This window comes from Heptranchias perlo, chromosome 2 (genome assembly GCF_035084215.1).
Source record: "Heptranchias perlo isolate sHepPer1 chromosome 2, sHepPer1.hap1, whole genome shotgun sequence".
NCBI lineage: Eukaryota > Metazoa > Chordata > Chondrichthyes > Hexanchiformes > Hexanchidae > Heptranchias > Heptranchias perlo.
In genome coordinates this window covers 122,671,480-122,686,006 of record NC_090326.1, presented here as the reverse complement: position 1 = coordinate 122,686,006, position 14,527 = coordinate 122,671,480, and the positions used below count along the sequence as shown (strand labels likewise).

Sequence of the window (14,527 nt, the reverse complement as noted above, 5' to 3'; positions counted from 1 at the left end):
GCCTTGGTCCAAACATGGACAAAAGAGCTGAATTCCAGAGGTGAGGTGAGAGTGACTGCCCTTGACATCAAGGCAGCATTTGACCGAGTGTGGCACCAAGGAGCCCTGGTAAAATTGAAGTCAATGGGAATCAGGGGGAAAACTCTCCAGTGGCTGGAGTCATACCTAGCACAAAGGAAGATGGTAGTGGTTGTTGGAGGCCAATCATCTCAGCCCCAGGGCATTGCTGCAGGAGTTCCTCAGGGCAGTGTCCTAGGCCCAACCATCTTCAGCTGCTTCATCAATGACCTTCCCTCCATCATAAGGTCAGAAATGGGGATGTTCGCTGATGACTGCACAGTGTTCAGTTCCATTCGCAACCCCTCAGATAATGAAGCAGTCCGAGCCTGCATGCAGCAAGACCTGGACAACATCCAGGCTTGGGCTCATAAGTGGCAAGTAACATTCGCGCCAGATAAGTGCCAGGCAATGACCATCTCCAACAAGAGAGAGTCTAACCACCTCCCCTTGACATTCAACGGCATTACCATCGCCGAATCCCCCACCATCAACATCCTGGGGGTCACCATTGACCAGAAACTTAACTGGACCAGCCGTATAAATACTGTGGCTACGAGAGCAGGTCAGAGGCTGGGTATTCTGCGGCGAGTGACTCACCTCCTGACTCCCCAAAGCCTTTCCACCATCTACAAGGCACAAGTCAGGAGTGTGATGGAATACTCTCCACTTGCCTGGATGAGTGCAGCTCCAACAACACTCAAGAAGCTCGACACCATCCAAGATAAAGCAGCCCGCTTGATTGGCACCCCATCCACCACCCTAAACATTCACTCCCTTCACCACCGGCGCACTGTGGCTGCAGTGTGTACCATCCACAGGATGCACTGCAGCAACTCGCCAAGGCTTCTTCGACAGCACCTCCCAAACCCGCGACCTCTACCACCTAGAAGGACAAGGGCAGCAGGCGCATGGGAACAACACCACCTGCACGTTCCCCTCCAAGTCACACACCATCCCGACTTGGAAATATATCGCCGTTGCTTCATTGTCGCTGGGTCAAAATCCTGGAACTCCCTTCCTAACAGCACTGTGGGAGAACCGTCACCACACGGACTGCAGCGGTTCAAGAAGGCGGCTCACCACCACCTTCTCGAGGGCAATTAGGGATGGGCAATAAATGCCGGCCTTGCCAGCGACGCCCACATCCCGTGAACGAATAAAAAAAATTTTAAAAAATTTGGACAGTTACATCGAAACTACAGCACTGAAACAGGCCATTCGGCCCAACTGGTCCTTACCAGCGTTTTTGCTCCACACAAGTCTCTCCCTCCCTATTTCATCTAACTCTACGAGGAAACCTTCCATTCCTCCTTTCTCCCTCCTGTGCTTATCCAGCTTCCCCTTAAATGAATCTATGCTATTTGCCTCAACTACTCCTTGTGGTAGCGAGTTCCACATTGTTACCATTCTTTGGATAAAGAAGTTTGGCTCTGCTGGGTCTCACATATAAATATCTGTGGCGACCCCCGTGGTTTTAAGATTAAAACATTGTCATAAGGACAAAGTCATAATGTCTTCTTTCCACTATCCTGGCTGTGTTTTCATGTCGAGCTGGATAACCATAATCATCCAAAGTGAGCAACAACTGCCCAGAAGATGATAATTTAGTTTTTAAGTTTTCCCTTTGTTTTGTTCAAAGTTATAAAAGAAAAAAAAATGAACTTTGTTTGGGCAACTCAGTACTGTTGCTCGATGTCCGGTTGATTGTCCTTTCGAGTTTTAACCTTGTCTGGTTATATTATTCGCCTTATGAAGCTGAAGATAAGTCTAAACTAAAGACGACAATTTCACTGCGGGGCTGGATATTTTACCTTTGTGGGTGTAAATTTGCTTTTGTTTCCAAAATCTTTTTCTCGTTATGTATTTTTGTCTCCTTCACTTTTGATTTAACATTTATGACTCGTTGGATTTACAAACACCAGGAAAGTGTTCCAGACTACAGCCTGTCAATCATCTCCACAAGGCGCACGCGCAGTTGCCTCAGTGTGCGCGAGAGTCTGACCAGAAAAACGCAGAAGGGGAGGAAGAGATATGTCAGGTAAGTGCTCCCCGTTTGCAGTCGTTAAATCTGTGCTTGGTTTTTTGGGGGGGGTCTAAAGATCGATTATTTCAATGGGAACTGTGATTTTGTACTACTGCCTTCTGAAGCGTCTAATCGGAATTGTTTGGTTATGGTGCTAGTCTTGCGCAAAGTAACTAATAATTGTAAGGACTTGCACAACACCAGGTTATAGTCCAACAGTTTTATTTTAAATCACAAGCTGATTCACCTGACGAAGGAGGAAAGCTCCAAAAGCTTATGATTTAAAATAAAACTGTTGGACTATAACCTGGTGTTGTGCAAGTCCTTACATTTGCCCACTCCAGTCCATCACCGACATCTCCACATCATTAATAATTATCACAAGTGTGCACGTAAGCGTAATCTGACAGTGGTATTATTACCAGCGATTCACAGTATGCGTATAATGTAAATGTCAATAATTTATAAACGTGCATATTGTATCAAAATTGTTACCAAAACTTATGAGTAGATATTAGAAACGGTATAAGCAAAAATAAATTGAAATAAACAGAATATGCTGAAATAAAAACAAAGTGCTGGAAGCTTTCAGCGAGACAAACAACATCTATGGAGAGAGAAACAGGATTAACGTTTCAGGTCGGTGACCTTTCATCAGAACTGGAAGATGTTAAAGATGAACGGCTTTTAAGCAGGTGCAGACTCAAGGAATAAGGGAGAAGGGTGTAGAGAATTCCTTACTTTTTGTGATTGTTGGACACTGGACGAATAGTCAAGCAAAGAAAGTCACCCTCACTCACGATAGTTTCTTTAAACAAAAGTAATCATTTAATGATATTCATACAAGCATTCATGAAGCAAAATCAAACCATACATATGACTTTCCTCTATAAAATCCCATTATATACTCAATGATTCACAACGTTATTATGTAATGACTTAATGATTTGCTTGATGTGTGTATGAATTGTTAATACATAGACAACTTTTAAACCAAGGCTTTTGCTTATCAGACCTGAAGGTTGATCAACTCTTCAGTACTCGAGGCCCTTTTCTTCTTGCGTGATGTTTGACTGCAGTGAGCATTCCTTGTGACTGCCGGGTGGTGAACAAGAGACTGCGCTCAAAGTCTTTTTATATTGTTTTTTACCAATAGGACGTAGGATTGGGGTGCTCCCTGTTGCTATGCCTCAATCATTAACATAGGTCAGTGATTGACAGTTTAGGTTTTGATTCATGTGACTGGAGACCCTTTGATGTAGAAAAGACCATGTGCTCGAAAGATGGGTTGTAAAGGCCCCTTTGCTGTCTCTGTTTATGGCCTTTCATGTAGAGATAGTCCCTTACGTTTCTACGCACAGACATTCTTAATGGTCCTTGCGTCTCAATTTTGATTGCTTCAAAGGCTTCAAATCCATTCCTTATACCATTTGACCATATGCTGGGTGCACCATCCACAGGATGCACTGCAGCAACTCGCCAAATCCCAGTTCTTTTGAACAGATTACCAGATAGGAATTAGAGGCCCATGCTTTTTTTCCACACCTATCATTGCTTTCCTGATCCAAAGCCTTTGATGTATGTCCTTGTTGCCTTTTCTTTACTTGTCCCATTACCGCCCCCTTGCCTTGCATCATCATCCCTTTTATCATATCATCATCCCTTTTATCATATAATCACTCCTGCCTTCCACCATATCAGACACCTTCCCTTTTGTTCTCCCCCCCCCCCCCCCCCTGTCTATCAGGAACAGACTCCTTCTAAACATTTCTCAAGTAAGCTGCGAATGTCCTTGGTCAGCTAAACCTATTCATGTTAGTTTGAAAAGGGCTAACATAGTCAAATATCCCATGGTACTTTATATTTTGTTTCCAGCCTAACTAGACTGAATGGTACCTTTCAGACCATTTTATACCTGTGAATTGGGGCCCTCCCCTTTATATCCCTTAATCCAAATTTTATCCCTACAATATCCTCTTAGATGCTGTACCTCTTCTTTACCAGGTTCCCTTCGTGTTGGCCACCAGTCCGGGTGGAAGAGAGGCAGAGCATCTGATAATCCTATCAAACTATGATTGTCTTCCCTTTTACATGCACCTTACCCCAGCGGGTGATACTCCCGGTACCATAAGATGTGTTCTTAGTTGAAATCACAGAGACAATGGGGACATTCTCACCCAGGCTCTGTTTTACTATCTTTGCCAAACCCTTCATCCTCTGCTTACATTTATTACATGCAATGAAAATTAAGAAGCACATTACAACAAACTGCACTACGACTAATACATATGAAATTAATCTAATCCAAGGATGGATCTGTATATTCAGTCCCAAATTCCAGAGGTCATCCCACCAAGTGGTGACTTTAATTTGGTCAATGTCATGCTTAATTTTTTTTATTTTCTGTTGTAGGTTATAATAAACCTTCTGGGAGAGGCGTATCTCCATTCGCAGTGCTTTCAAGTATTCAGGCAACAGGGGTGTCAGATACCCAAATGTGTCCTGATATTCTTTTAAGTCCTTTTTGATATCCACAGAAACTTGTAAGGTGGTGAGGTTATGCCGGTGTATCTCTACCAGTTCCTCGGGCCCAATCCAAACCGGGACTTCAGGAATGGAGCAGAACTCTGGACTTAAAATATCACAAGTTAGATTGGCATATTTAAATGTTTTCAAATTAGTTGTAACACAGTATTCGCCCTCTCCGGCATATGCCACTTGAGTGGGTTTTAGATCCGCCTCTAGGGCCTCCATGGTACGGTTAATATCCTGATTGTTAAACCCACACTGTGCTTCTGGGCTGTGTCCAACACTATGTGAACATACAGTGACAGCATGTCTAGTAACACATCCCTTTAATTTTGTTCCAGCCAATCAGCTTAAATCTATGTCCTCTAGTTCGTGAACCCTCTGCTAGAGGAAACAGGTACTTCCTGTCTACTTTATCTGGGCCCCTCATAATTTTGTAATTTTGTATCCATCATGTGGATATCTTCTAAGTATTGTTTCTCTCAATTTCATTGTTAACTGATGGGAACCTAACCCTAAATTTTGGAAATCCAAATTACTATGTCCCTCTTTACTTTAATTTCAGTCCTTCTGATTGGTACCAGTGTTTCCTGACTGTTTCATTAATTAGTTGGTTTCTCTATGGACCATGTGTCAGTGCCTTGTTTAAAAGGATTTCTCACTCGCCTGGACCACATTAACCATTTCATGTTGTGCTGTTGTCAAGTAACTGAGCCTGTCTGAGACTCATTCTTCAGTGTATCTTCTTCATGTATTTCCGCATACTAGCAACATATCATAGGTAGTGTTCTTGGATATTAACTTTCTGCTGGCCAGTCTAGTTTTCCTCATGGTATTTCCGAACGTGTTTTCCATGGCACACATCATATGTCCAGTAGGATTCAGTCCTGTAAAAGCAACTGGTTTGTTTAAAGAGTGGTTCCACTAGCTCACCAGGCCATAGGCCTTTGTAATCATGTTCTTCATCCTGGTCTCCGTTTCAGATGATGGCAACATACATTTGTATCTTTTATGTCCACTGTAGCCATTCTTAGGTTTTCAGGTTATCTTATCAAAAAGATCAGGGGTGTCTATAGTGCTTATCTCCCCCTGCATGGTCCCGATGTCAGGGTAGTAGCTTTCTCATTGTTCATTATAGGCAAGGACACAAATATCTCCACGAGAAAGCTATCAATTTACTATTCTCAACTACACTTTCCTGACTTTCACTAGATTGTATATTTATGCCAGATTGATATTTTTTTGGTAAATCATGCCCAGTTCAATGACTTTAGAGAAATTCCCATTTGGTGTAATTTCTCTGTTTCTTTACTTTAATTCTCAATCACTTCCCCTCATCCAATTTTACATAACCCATTATATTACCTATCATGAGCCCTGGAGGAACGTTACTGTCCGATACAATATTTACAGTCAGGTCCAATATGCCAAAATTTGTTTATTTTACGTAATTTCTTCTTGAACCGCTTTTCATTTCCCAAAATATCCCACTACATTGTGCCCGAGTCCCTTCTATCATTTCACAATTATGCCAACTTGAGAGCAGTATTGTTGGACTGACAGGACTTGTCAATGTAAAAATTTTTTCCCTCCCGAAAAGAATTCTTCCTTGATACACAGCATTCAATAGGAACCATTTAGACTGGACTTTTTATTTTTAATTTGATTATCCCCTTAAATTACAAGTAAATTTTTCTTTCTCGAGTGCTTGAATAGCAACTCATATAAATTTTTCTTATCAATTCCAATTTCAGAAACAAATTATGTCCAGGCTTTGTGGTTTTATAGTAGAGATGAAGTGCTCGTAATTACTTTTGGATGTAACTCCCATATCTTCCCACCTCGAGCACTCTGTCTCGGAAGACAATAAATGGGTTAAAACAAAACAAATCAAAATGTTTTCAAAAGAAGAGAATCAGGTTGATATCACCACGCTGTGACATTTGGGGCCCGATTTTAGCACCCGCTATCGGGTGCGTTCTCGGCGGGGGGGCCTCGAAAATCGTAAAATCCAGGATCCCGACCGGATCCCGCCCACTTCCGGGTTCCCCGCTGACGCGCCGGCGTGCGCGCGCAGCCCCCGCTGGTGGGAATCCCGCAGGCAATTAAAGCCAGCGGGATGCCACTTGAGAGTATTTATGTAGCTATTTCAGGTCATTAACTGACCTGATTAAGGGACTGTGTGTGATTTTGGATCAACATGGAACTGTTTCCCACACTGGGGGAAACACTCCCAGATCGAATGGACGTGTTGCAGCTGTCAGCCTGTGGCAGCTGCAAAGGTCCATTTGACGGGGGTGGGGGGGGGGAGACCCTCACCCATTGCAGGAGGCCACTCTGTCACTTGGGACAAATTTTGGCCGCCACCACCCTCCTCCTGACAGTCAAAGTCACCAACCTGCACACTTACCCCGGGGTCCGGAGACATGTACCTACCTTGCGGACCCCTCAGATGTACATCTTGCGGATGGGGGCCGCCGTAGCTGCAGTCATGACCTCCTCAGAGGGCGAACAGCATCACCAGCCTCACCATCCACGCCATCCACCTCTGACACGTGGAGCTCCACAACAGAGTGCTATGACACATCCACCTGTACAGCAGGAGGGAGGGCTACCGCAGAGAGAGATGCGTCGCAGAGGGCACTACCCTCTCCACAGGGTCCACAGACCGAGGCTCAGCCTCCTGGACCTCTCTAAGCAGCAGTACACACGGAGGCTCAGAGTCACTCGACATGTAGCTGTGGACATCTGCAGCCTCTTTCATGCCGAGCTGCTCCTGGCTGGCCCGTGCACCATCTTCCTACCTGTCGCTGTCAAAGTCACCACTGCCCTCCCGAACTTCTCCTCCACAGCCTTCCAGGGTGCAACCGGGGACATCGCCGATGTCTCTCAGTCGTCTGCGCAGAAGAGCCCTGCAAATACACCCACACCCACTCTGCAGTGACACAATTTGTGGCATCAGTGGTGGGTCCTCATAGTGATACCCAGGAGCGGACATTATTGCACAAACCGGACAGGATTCGCGACGACATGGCAGTAGTGGTGCCAATATAATGTGTGATGTGAGTTGTTCTGAAATTCAATATAAGTAACAACCATGGCAAACCCTCAAACACCCTTGTGCATCCCCTTCATGCTCACGACACGTTTGCCTTACGCTGCCTACTGCACGTATGTGATGCATGCCCTGTGGCTGCAGCACAGGTGGTGGCAGGTTGAGTGAGGCTGGCCGTGAGAGAGATGCACGAGAGGGTGAGTATGGGATAGAGCCATGAGATTGTATGAGGATTGGGTTGCGTGGTAGTGGCGGGGTGAGTACTGGCGAGGTGAGTAGGTGCAGGTAAGATGAGGATGGGGTTTGAGTGGGTATGAGGGGTGATGTGACAGAGTAGTGTTGGCAGTGCAGAAGGAGATGTGGGGTGGGGGCAGTGATGTGGCAGACGGAGTGTAGGGGAAAGACTATGTGTACTCACTGTGGCTGACCTACTGAGGTCTTTGGACCGCCTCCTGCACTGTGTGCAGGTGGGCGATATGTTGGTGGCGCTGGTGACCTCCTCTGCCACCTCGAGCCAGGCCTTCCTGATGGCAGAGGCAGGCCGCTTCCTCCCGCCCGCCGGGTGGAAGATCTCTGTCCTCCCCCTCCTCCTCACCCCATGTATTGATACCTGGGGTGAGGCATCATTAAACTGGGAGCAGCCTTCCCCCTGGGCTGCTCCATGCAGTCATCTTTGCTATTTGTTGCAGCATCTGTCAGTGGAGGACTGCCCCTTTAATTAGAGCGCCTCCAGCTGACAGATCTTACTCCACATGCGCAGCCCGCCCGACGCGCAGACCAGCAGCGGGGAACCCGGAGGAGCAGGTAAGTGGCTCCAATTAGTGCGTTGCCTGCTACGATCGCGCGGGAAACCCACTAATTTCACCGGGCACGTTACCCACGCGCCCACTTGCCCACCCGCCGAGAACCCGCACCCCTGCTAAAATCGGGCCCTTGGTATCTGCTGATGTCTGCAGCTAAAGTCTTAAATTTTTAACACCACTGGATCGTTTCCTGCACCAAATTTCTCCAGCAAAGGTTGCACCATAACTTTGTAAAGTAATTTTATGTCAAAGAACTACTCTTGATAATCCTGCACCATCAACACTCACGTGGTCCCAAAAACCAGAGTCACCTGTTTTAAAAGAAACACAGAAAATCCATTGTGGCTCTTCTTGGGACCCCAAGGGGTTAATTTGTCAAATCATCATTTTTTATTTATTTTGTCCAAAGGAATAATCCCTTTACCCGAAACAAATCCAGAAAACAAAACAGGAGAGAGAAATTGCCTAGTCCCTCTCTCTCTCTCTCTCTGGAGCACGCAACCTGTCTGAAATAAACACTGTCTCTCCCACATACAGATGTACGTAGGACTACAGACTGGAATTTCCAACTCCAAGTCCTAATCTCTGTGCTTTCAAGATGTAACCACATTAAGCAGATGTCATTAGCAGCCGCCTGCTAAGATACGCTATATTCCTCTTTTATTAATTTATTAGTGGTTTGGGCATGTGTTTCTAGCCCTGTAGCTATCTTTTGCAAATGTATGGTCAGCATTTGATCCTCAGACAATTCCTTATCTGTATTTTCATTTATTTTTAAATATATCTTTAATGCGAGACCCTAAATCTCTGACCTTTTGATCTAATGTTGCCAAATCAATGGTGTTAACAACTGAGGCACCCGTATTAAAGGCAGTTGCTATATCACTTATCACAGATCTTTATGTCTCCATATTTGTCTATCTTTTTTACGATGTCCACCTCCATTCCATGTCGCGCGTTGTTTTAACACTTGAGTTAGGAGGTGTTGATATAATTCTTGAGTTTTCTTAGCATTCTCAATGCGAGTTATATAATTTGTCAGGGAAGGTCTCCCCTCTTTGGTCAGATCTTGTATTGGAGCTACTATTCGTGAATAGTTTCAAATAAAATTGAATAGCCCCAGAACTTGTCGAACTTCCTTATCATACTGTGGCGGGGTAAAACTGATAGACGTTTAGTACCCTGTGTCAGTACATAGCTCAAGTAATGGACTTCCAATTGTCCAACCTATGCTTTCTCTTCATATGATTTGTTTTACATTCCTTTCTTATCAATTTTTTTTCTCACTGTAGCATTGTCTGTGTGGAAACTTATATCTCAGTCAATTGTAGCCTTTGGCATTTCCGAGTAATTGGTTCAATTTTAATAATATATGACCTATACCAATTGTTACCTCATGTTCACCTGTGTTCTGGGCAAGCCTCAGACAGTTCTCAACCGACTGGGTCATTTCTATCTATTTGAACTGCTCTTGGCATGACAGTCTGGCTTCTTGGGATGGAAGGGGTTAGCAGTAATTTGATACTTCTCCCTCTGAGATTAAGTTTCCACATTTCACCTTCAAAATTTCTCTTCACACAGGTTTGACTGATTTTTTTTTTTCACTTCTCACATTTGTGGATTGCTTTACACTATATATTTTGCACACTATTTTTGAGATTTATTTTAATCATAGTGTTTAATCAATCACAATAGCACAAAATGCTTTGAAGATCAGTTTAATTTATAACCAGAGATCATCCTGCAACTGTAACTTGTAATTCTTTAAATCTGCACTTTATCTTTTCTTTTTATAATTAAACCTCATTTTGTCTTGGTGAATTGAAAACAGATGTCGGTGTCCTAGGAAGGAGTTAACCTTTTTTTAACAAAACGACGGAGTCAGATATCAGATTCATGCAGCGTTCTCAGCATATGTCAACATAATTTTCACACACATTCTTTTTTTTAAAAAAAAATTCATACCGGGAAATAACATCTCCCATCGTACATTTTAGTTTATAGTTAGTCTAGTATTTCCAGATTGTTGTGATCAACTTTTGTTTAGGTACTGATCACCCTTCACATTGCTTCGTAAGTTTTATAATTTGCTGTCCAATTCACTTTTTTTTCCACATACTTTTAGTGGATATGATTATAACCAACTCTCCGAGCTGTTCCAGCTTTCCGACTTTTCCTATCACGGTGATACCAGATAGCTTTTTTCTTTATCTGTCCGTTAATTTTTTTTTGAACCTCTTTTTTTAACCACAGCCAATCACAAGATAAAAATTCAAAATGCCAATTTTTTTTTGAAGATCCCATGTCTGGAATTTAACATGCTCACATTTTATAAGAACCAGAATTTAATAGGTCACTTAACCTCAATAACTCCAATTTTAATTCAGCAATATCAGAATTAAACACAAGACAAAACAGATACATCACACAAAAGAAGAAAACACGTAAGACGCAGTAAGAAGGGGGCGTGGCCCACAACACCGACAGAAAACACTCACAATAAGGACAGGCTTTTTAAAGAGACAATACACTGAAAAAAGAACCTTTCTTTTAGAGTCATAGAGTCATACAGCACGGATAGAGGCCCTTCGGCCCATCGTGTCCGCGCCGGCCATCAGCCCTGTCTACTCTAATCCCATATTCCAGCATTTGGTCCGTAGCCTTGTATGCTATGGCATTTCAAGTGCTCATCCAAATGCTTCTTGAATGTTGTGAGGGTTCCTGCCTCCACAACCCTTTCAGGCAGTGAGTTCCAGACTCCAACCACCCTCTGGGTGAAAAAGTTCTTTCTCAAATCCCCTCTAAACCTCCCGCCTTTTACCTTGAATCTATGTCCCCTTGTTATAGAACCCTCAACGAAGGGAAAAAGCTCCTTAGTATCCATCCTATCTGTGCCCCTCATAATTTTCCGGGTCTCTGTCTTTTAAACATTTTTTCTAGTCACTTAATTCTATCCATATTAAATGTACCGTCTTCGGGAAAGGGATATTTCTTAGTTTTGCAACTCGTCAGTTGTTTCTTTCCCAAAGTTTCTGTACATATAAGCAGCAGGTGTTCCCTTTGGAGGGATTTTGCTAGCGTTGGCGCCCATGGCTTATAGTTTATACAATCCTCCACACTGTAATTACACAACAATCAAGGCCTATCTTAACTATCACAATTCTATACTTGATAATTCAGCTGATTGGACAAGACGTCATGTGTTCTCTACACCTACTTTAGGGTCCTGGCCTTCACGTAGGGTTAAAACCTACTTAATAACCAGCTCAGGCTAGGTGTGTGAGAGAAACGTCTGCACTTAGTTGAATCAGCTGACTTACGCAAGATTTTTTTTAAAAGTGCTTCTCCTTTTGAGAAGGGGGAACACTACTAGTGTTTCTATCTAAACACTTAATTCAGGTAAACCAGAATTTCACACTTTTCCGAATCCGCGACATCCACACCAGTCTGCGTTTGTCGCCATTACAGACTTGTAATTTCACACTTTTCCGAATTACGCAACATCTAGTCTGCGCTTGTCCAAATTACAACTTCACACTAAGAATTTTTTTTAAACAAGTCTGTAACCTGGTTTACCTTTTTTTTCCTGGCGCCTTTATCCACTAGCAGCTGACAGTCTGTTGGTCCCATACAGCCACCTCAACTTCGCTCTAGTATCACCGGTATCACAGATCTACTCCGTTATTGCTCTCTCTCAGCCCGTTACTACAACACCGCAGCTGACAATATCGAGTAATCTGTCGTGCGTCTCTTTTTTTTTCTTTCCTTGTCTATACGAAACACATTTCCTATGATCGCCTTCCAATTCCTAAAGGCAAACAGAAGAATTAGTCACGTCAGTTAATGCATATACTTATTCAATCGCTGTATGTCTGGGTTTGTACAGACAACTTGTGTCCGTACTTACCGGGGATCACAAGCGATCTCGGTGGGACCTCCAAGAACTGTCGAAAAATTAATTACCCCTTATATACAATGCATTAACTCCAAACACTTATTTTCAGACAAGAAAGAATTTTAATTAAAAGAAACTTGAGCTCAAGGGAAGATCTGCTCTGACAATAGCCAGAACTACCACTTCCCCGGACAAAGGACGCCCCCCACATTTATACAGTTCAATCAGCAATATCTGTCTATCATAGAATATGGGCGTACATGTACATTCCCCATTAGTTGAAGTGGTTAGTCAATAAAGCAGGGAGCTTGCCTCCTCTGACATCCATAGCTCATTCCTGTTTTGGCACGTAGCAGGCCTCACAGGCATAGAGTCATAGAGTTATACAGCACGGATAGAGGCCCTTCGGCCCATCGTGTCCGCGCCGGCCATCAGCCCTGTCTACTCTAATCCCATATTCCAGCATTTGGTCCAGCATGAGAACACCACCTCCCTAAATTCCAAAGCTGGTTAATCACAGAGCTGAAGTCAGAATCAAGGCTACATGGCCTCTCAAGAAACTGTATTCTCATTATATTATAAGCCAGCAATACCCTTATCTGCAAAGGGGGAGGGGGGGAGGCCAGACAGTACCAAGCACCTGGACAGCCAACTTAATTATCAACGTACCAAGGACAATTGTGTCTTTCTGTGTGTGTGTGTGAAATTGTAACCACCCTATGTATGGGAGTCAAGGAATTAACATTGGTCAAATACCCATCATGCTTTTCTCTTTTTATGGTCAAGTAACTGTTCACGTATTTCTACATTATTGTGGTCTTTATGGTTTTCCACATATGGACTTGCAGATGAAATATTATTTGGTTCAGTTCCAATCCTGAAATAACACTCCCTCTCCGCCAACATTTCCATTTCTGGCACCAACTGTCACATTTACCTCCAGGCTCTTAGATTTGAACTTGAATGCCGAAAATAAAAGGAACATTGTTGCAATACTGCAGCACAAAATACCTAAGCCTGAAATGTATTACCTTAAATCTGCATGTGTGTTCTGTGGGATAATCAAAGCTTTATTTTAAAACTTATGTATTATTTTTCAGAAATGGATAAAATAGTGAACTGTCTGTACAGAAGACCTGAAGCTCTTTTCAGACTTATCTGCTTTCCCTGGGCTGGAGGTGGATCTATACATTATGCTCAGTGGGGAAAACACTTCAACAATTCAATAGAAGGTAACATTGTATGGATCCTTTGAAATATCTTTGCTGATAAATATACAACTCAGATAATACTTGGTAATGGATTCTATATAATACTATATGGCACTTTGTATAATTTTACATTATCAGGAATAATGTCAACAAACCTGTGTTTATATATTTTTACCCCATCTCTCTCTCCCTTTCCTTGTTAGATCCCCAGTGATACCCAGTTGTCCAAGGGTAGAATTATCTTAGATGTATATTTCTCCACAGATGTTGTCAACACTACCCCATGTCAAACTGATAGAAGCTACATGAAAAACTGTTGTGCCATCTCAGTCACAACAAACTGCTATCTGGTTACCTGTTTGACTTTAAAGAAAATAGGTTAACTTACAATGCTCTTAATCTCTAAGTCTATAAATTTAGTTATTTCTCCATGCTTGGCACTAAGCTAGAATGTGCATTAACATTTCTAGAATCTGTGATAGGAATAGTGAGTTGTTAAGCTGGTTAAGTGACTTTGTCAGAAGACTCTAAAATCAGACCATGATAAATGGAAACTTTTTCGATGCAGAGACCCTTAGGGAAATTTGCTGCTACTTATTTTCTCATCTTCATTAATGACCTCACAAGATAATTATGGATGAGGAAAGCCATTCAGCCTATCTTAAGTCATCCACCCAGAAAGACCCTAAATTCTCCCCCTCCATTGTAGCATGCAGTTGTTTCCTAAATTATTCAAGGGTTTTCACCTCTACTCTGTTGAAAAGTCTGTCCCACTTGTTGATCTGTATGAAGAAGAAATTCCTGGGCCCAGACTTTGCTGTCAAAATAATGATGAGGTTAATGGCGCTCGCCATCATTTATGCGCAAATTGCACAGCAAAGGCAAGGAACAGATGTGCGGTCCAACTCAAAAATCCAAAAGTTGCCGTCTAAGGTGCACCATTAGCTTTGT

At 43.0% G+C, this 14,527-nt stretch overlaps 1 protein-coding gene across 1 annotated transcript in view; it reads left to right on the top strand.

Annotated features, from left to right (window-relative positions):
• The first annotated feature begins 1,989 nt into the window (after positions 1-1,989).
• olah (oleoyl-ACP hydrolase) overlaps positions 1,990-14,527 on the top strand; it is a 72,355-nt gene continuing 59,817 nt past the window's right edge. The window contains exons 1-2 of the mRNA XM_068006841.1: positions 1,990-2,098; positions 13,466-13,597. Coding sequence (XP_067862942.1) covers positions 2,092-2,098; positions 13,466-13,597 — 139 coding nt within the window. The 5' untranslated portion in view covers positions 1,990-2,091. The remainder of the gene's footprint in view (positions 2,099-13,465; positions 13,598-14,527) is intronic.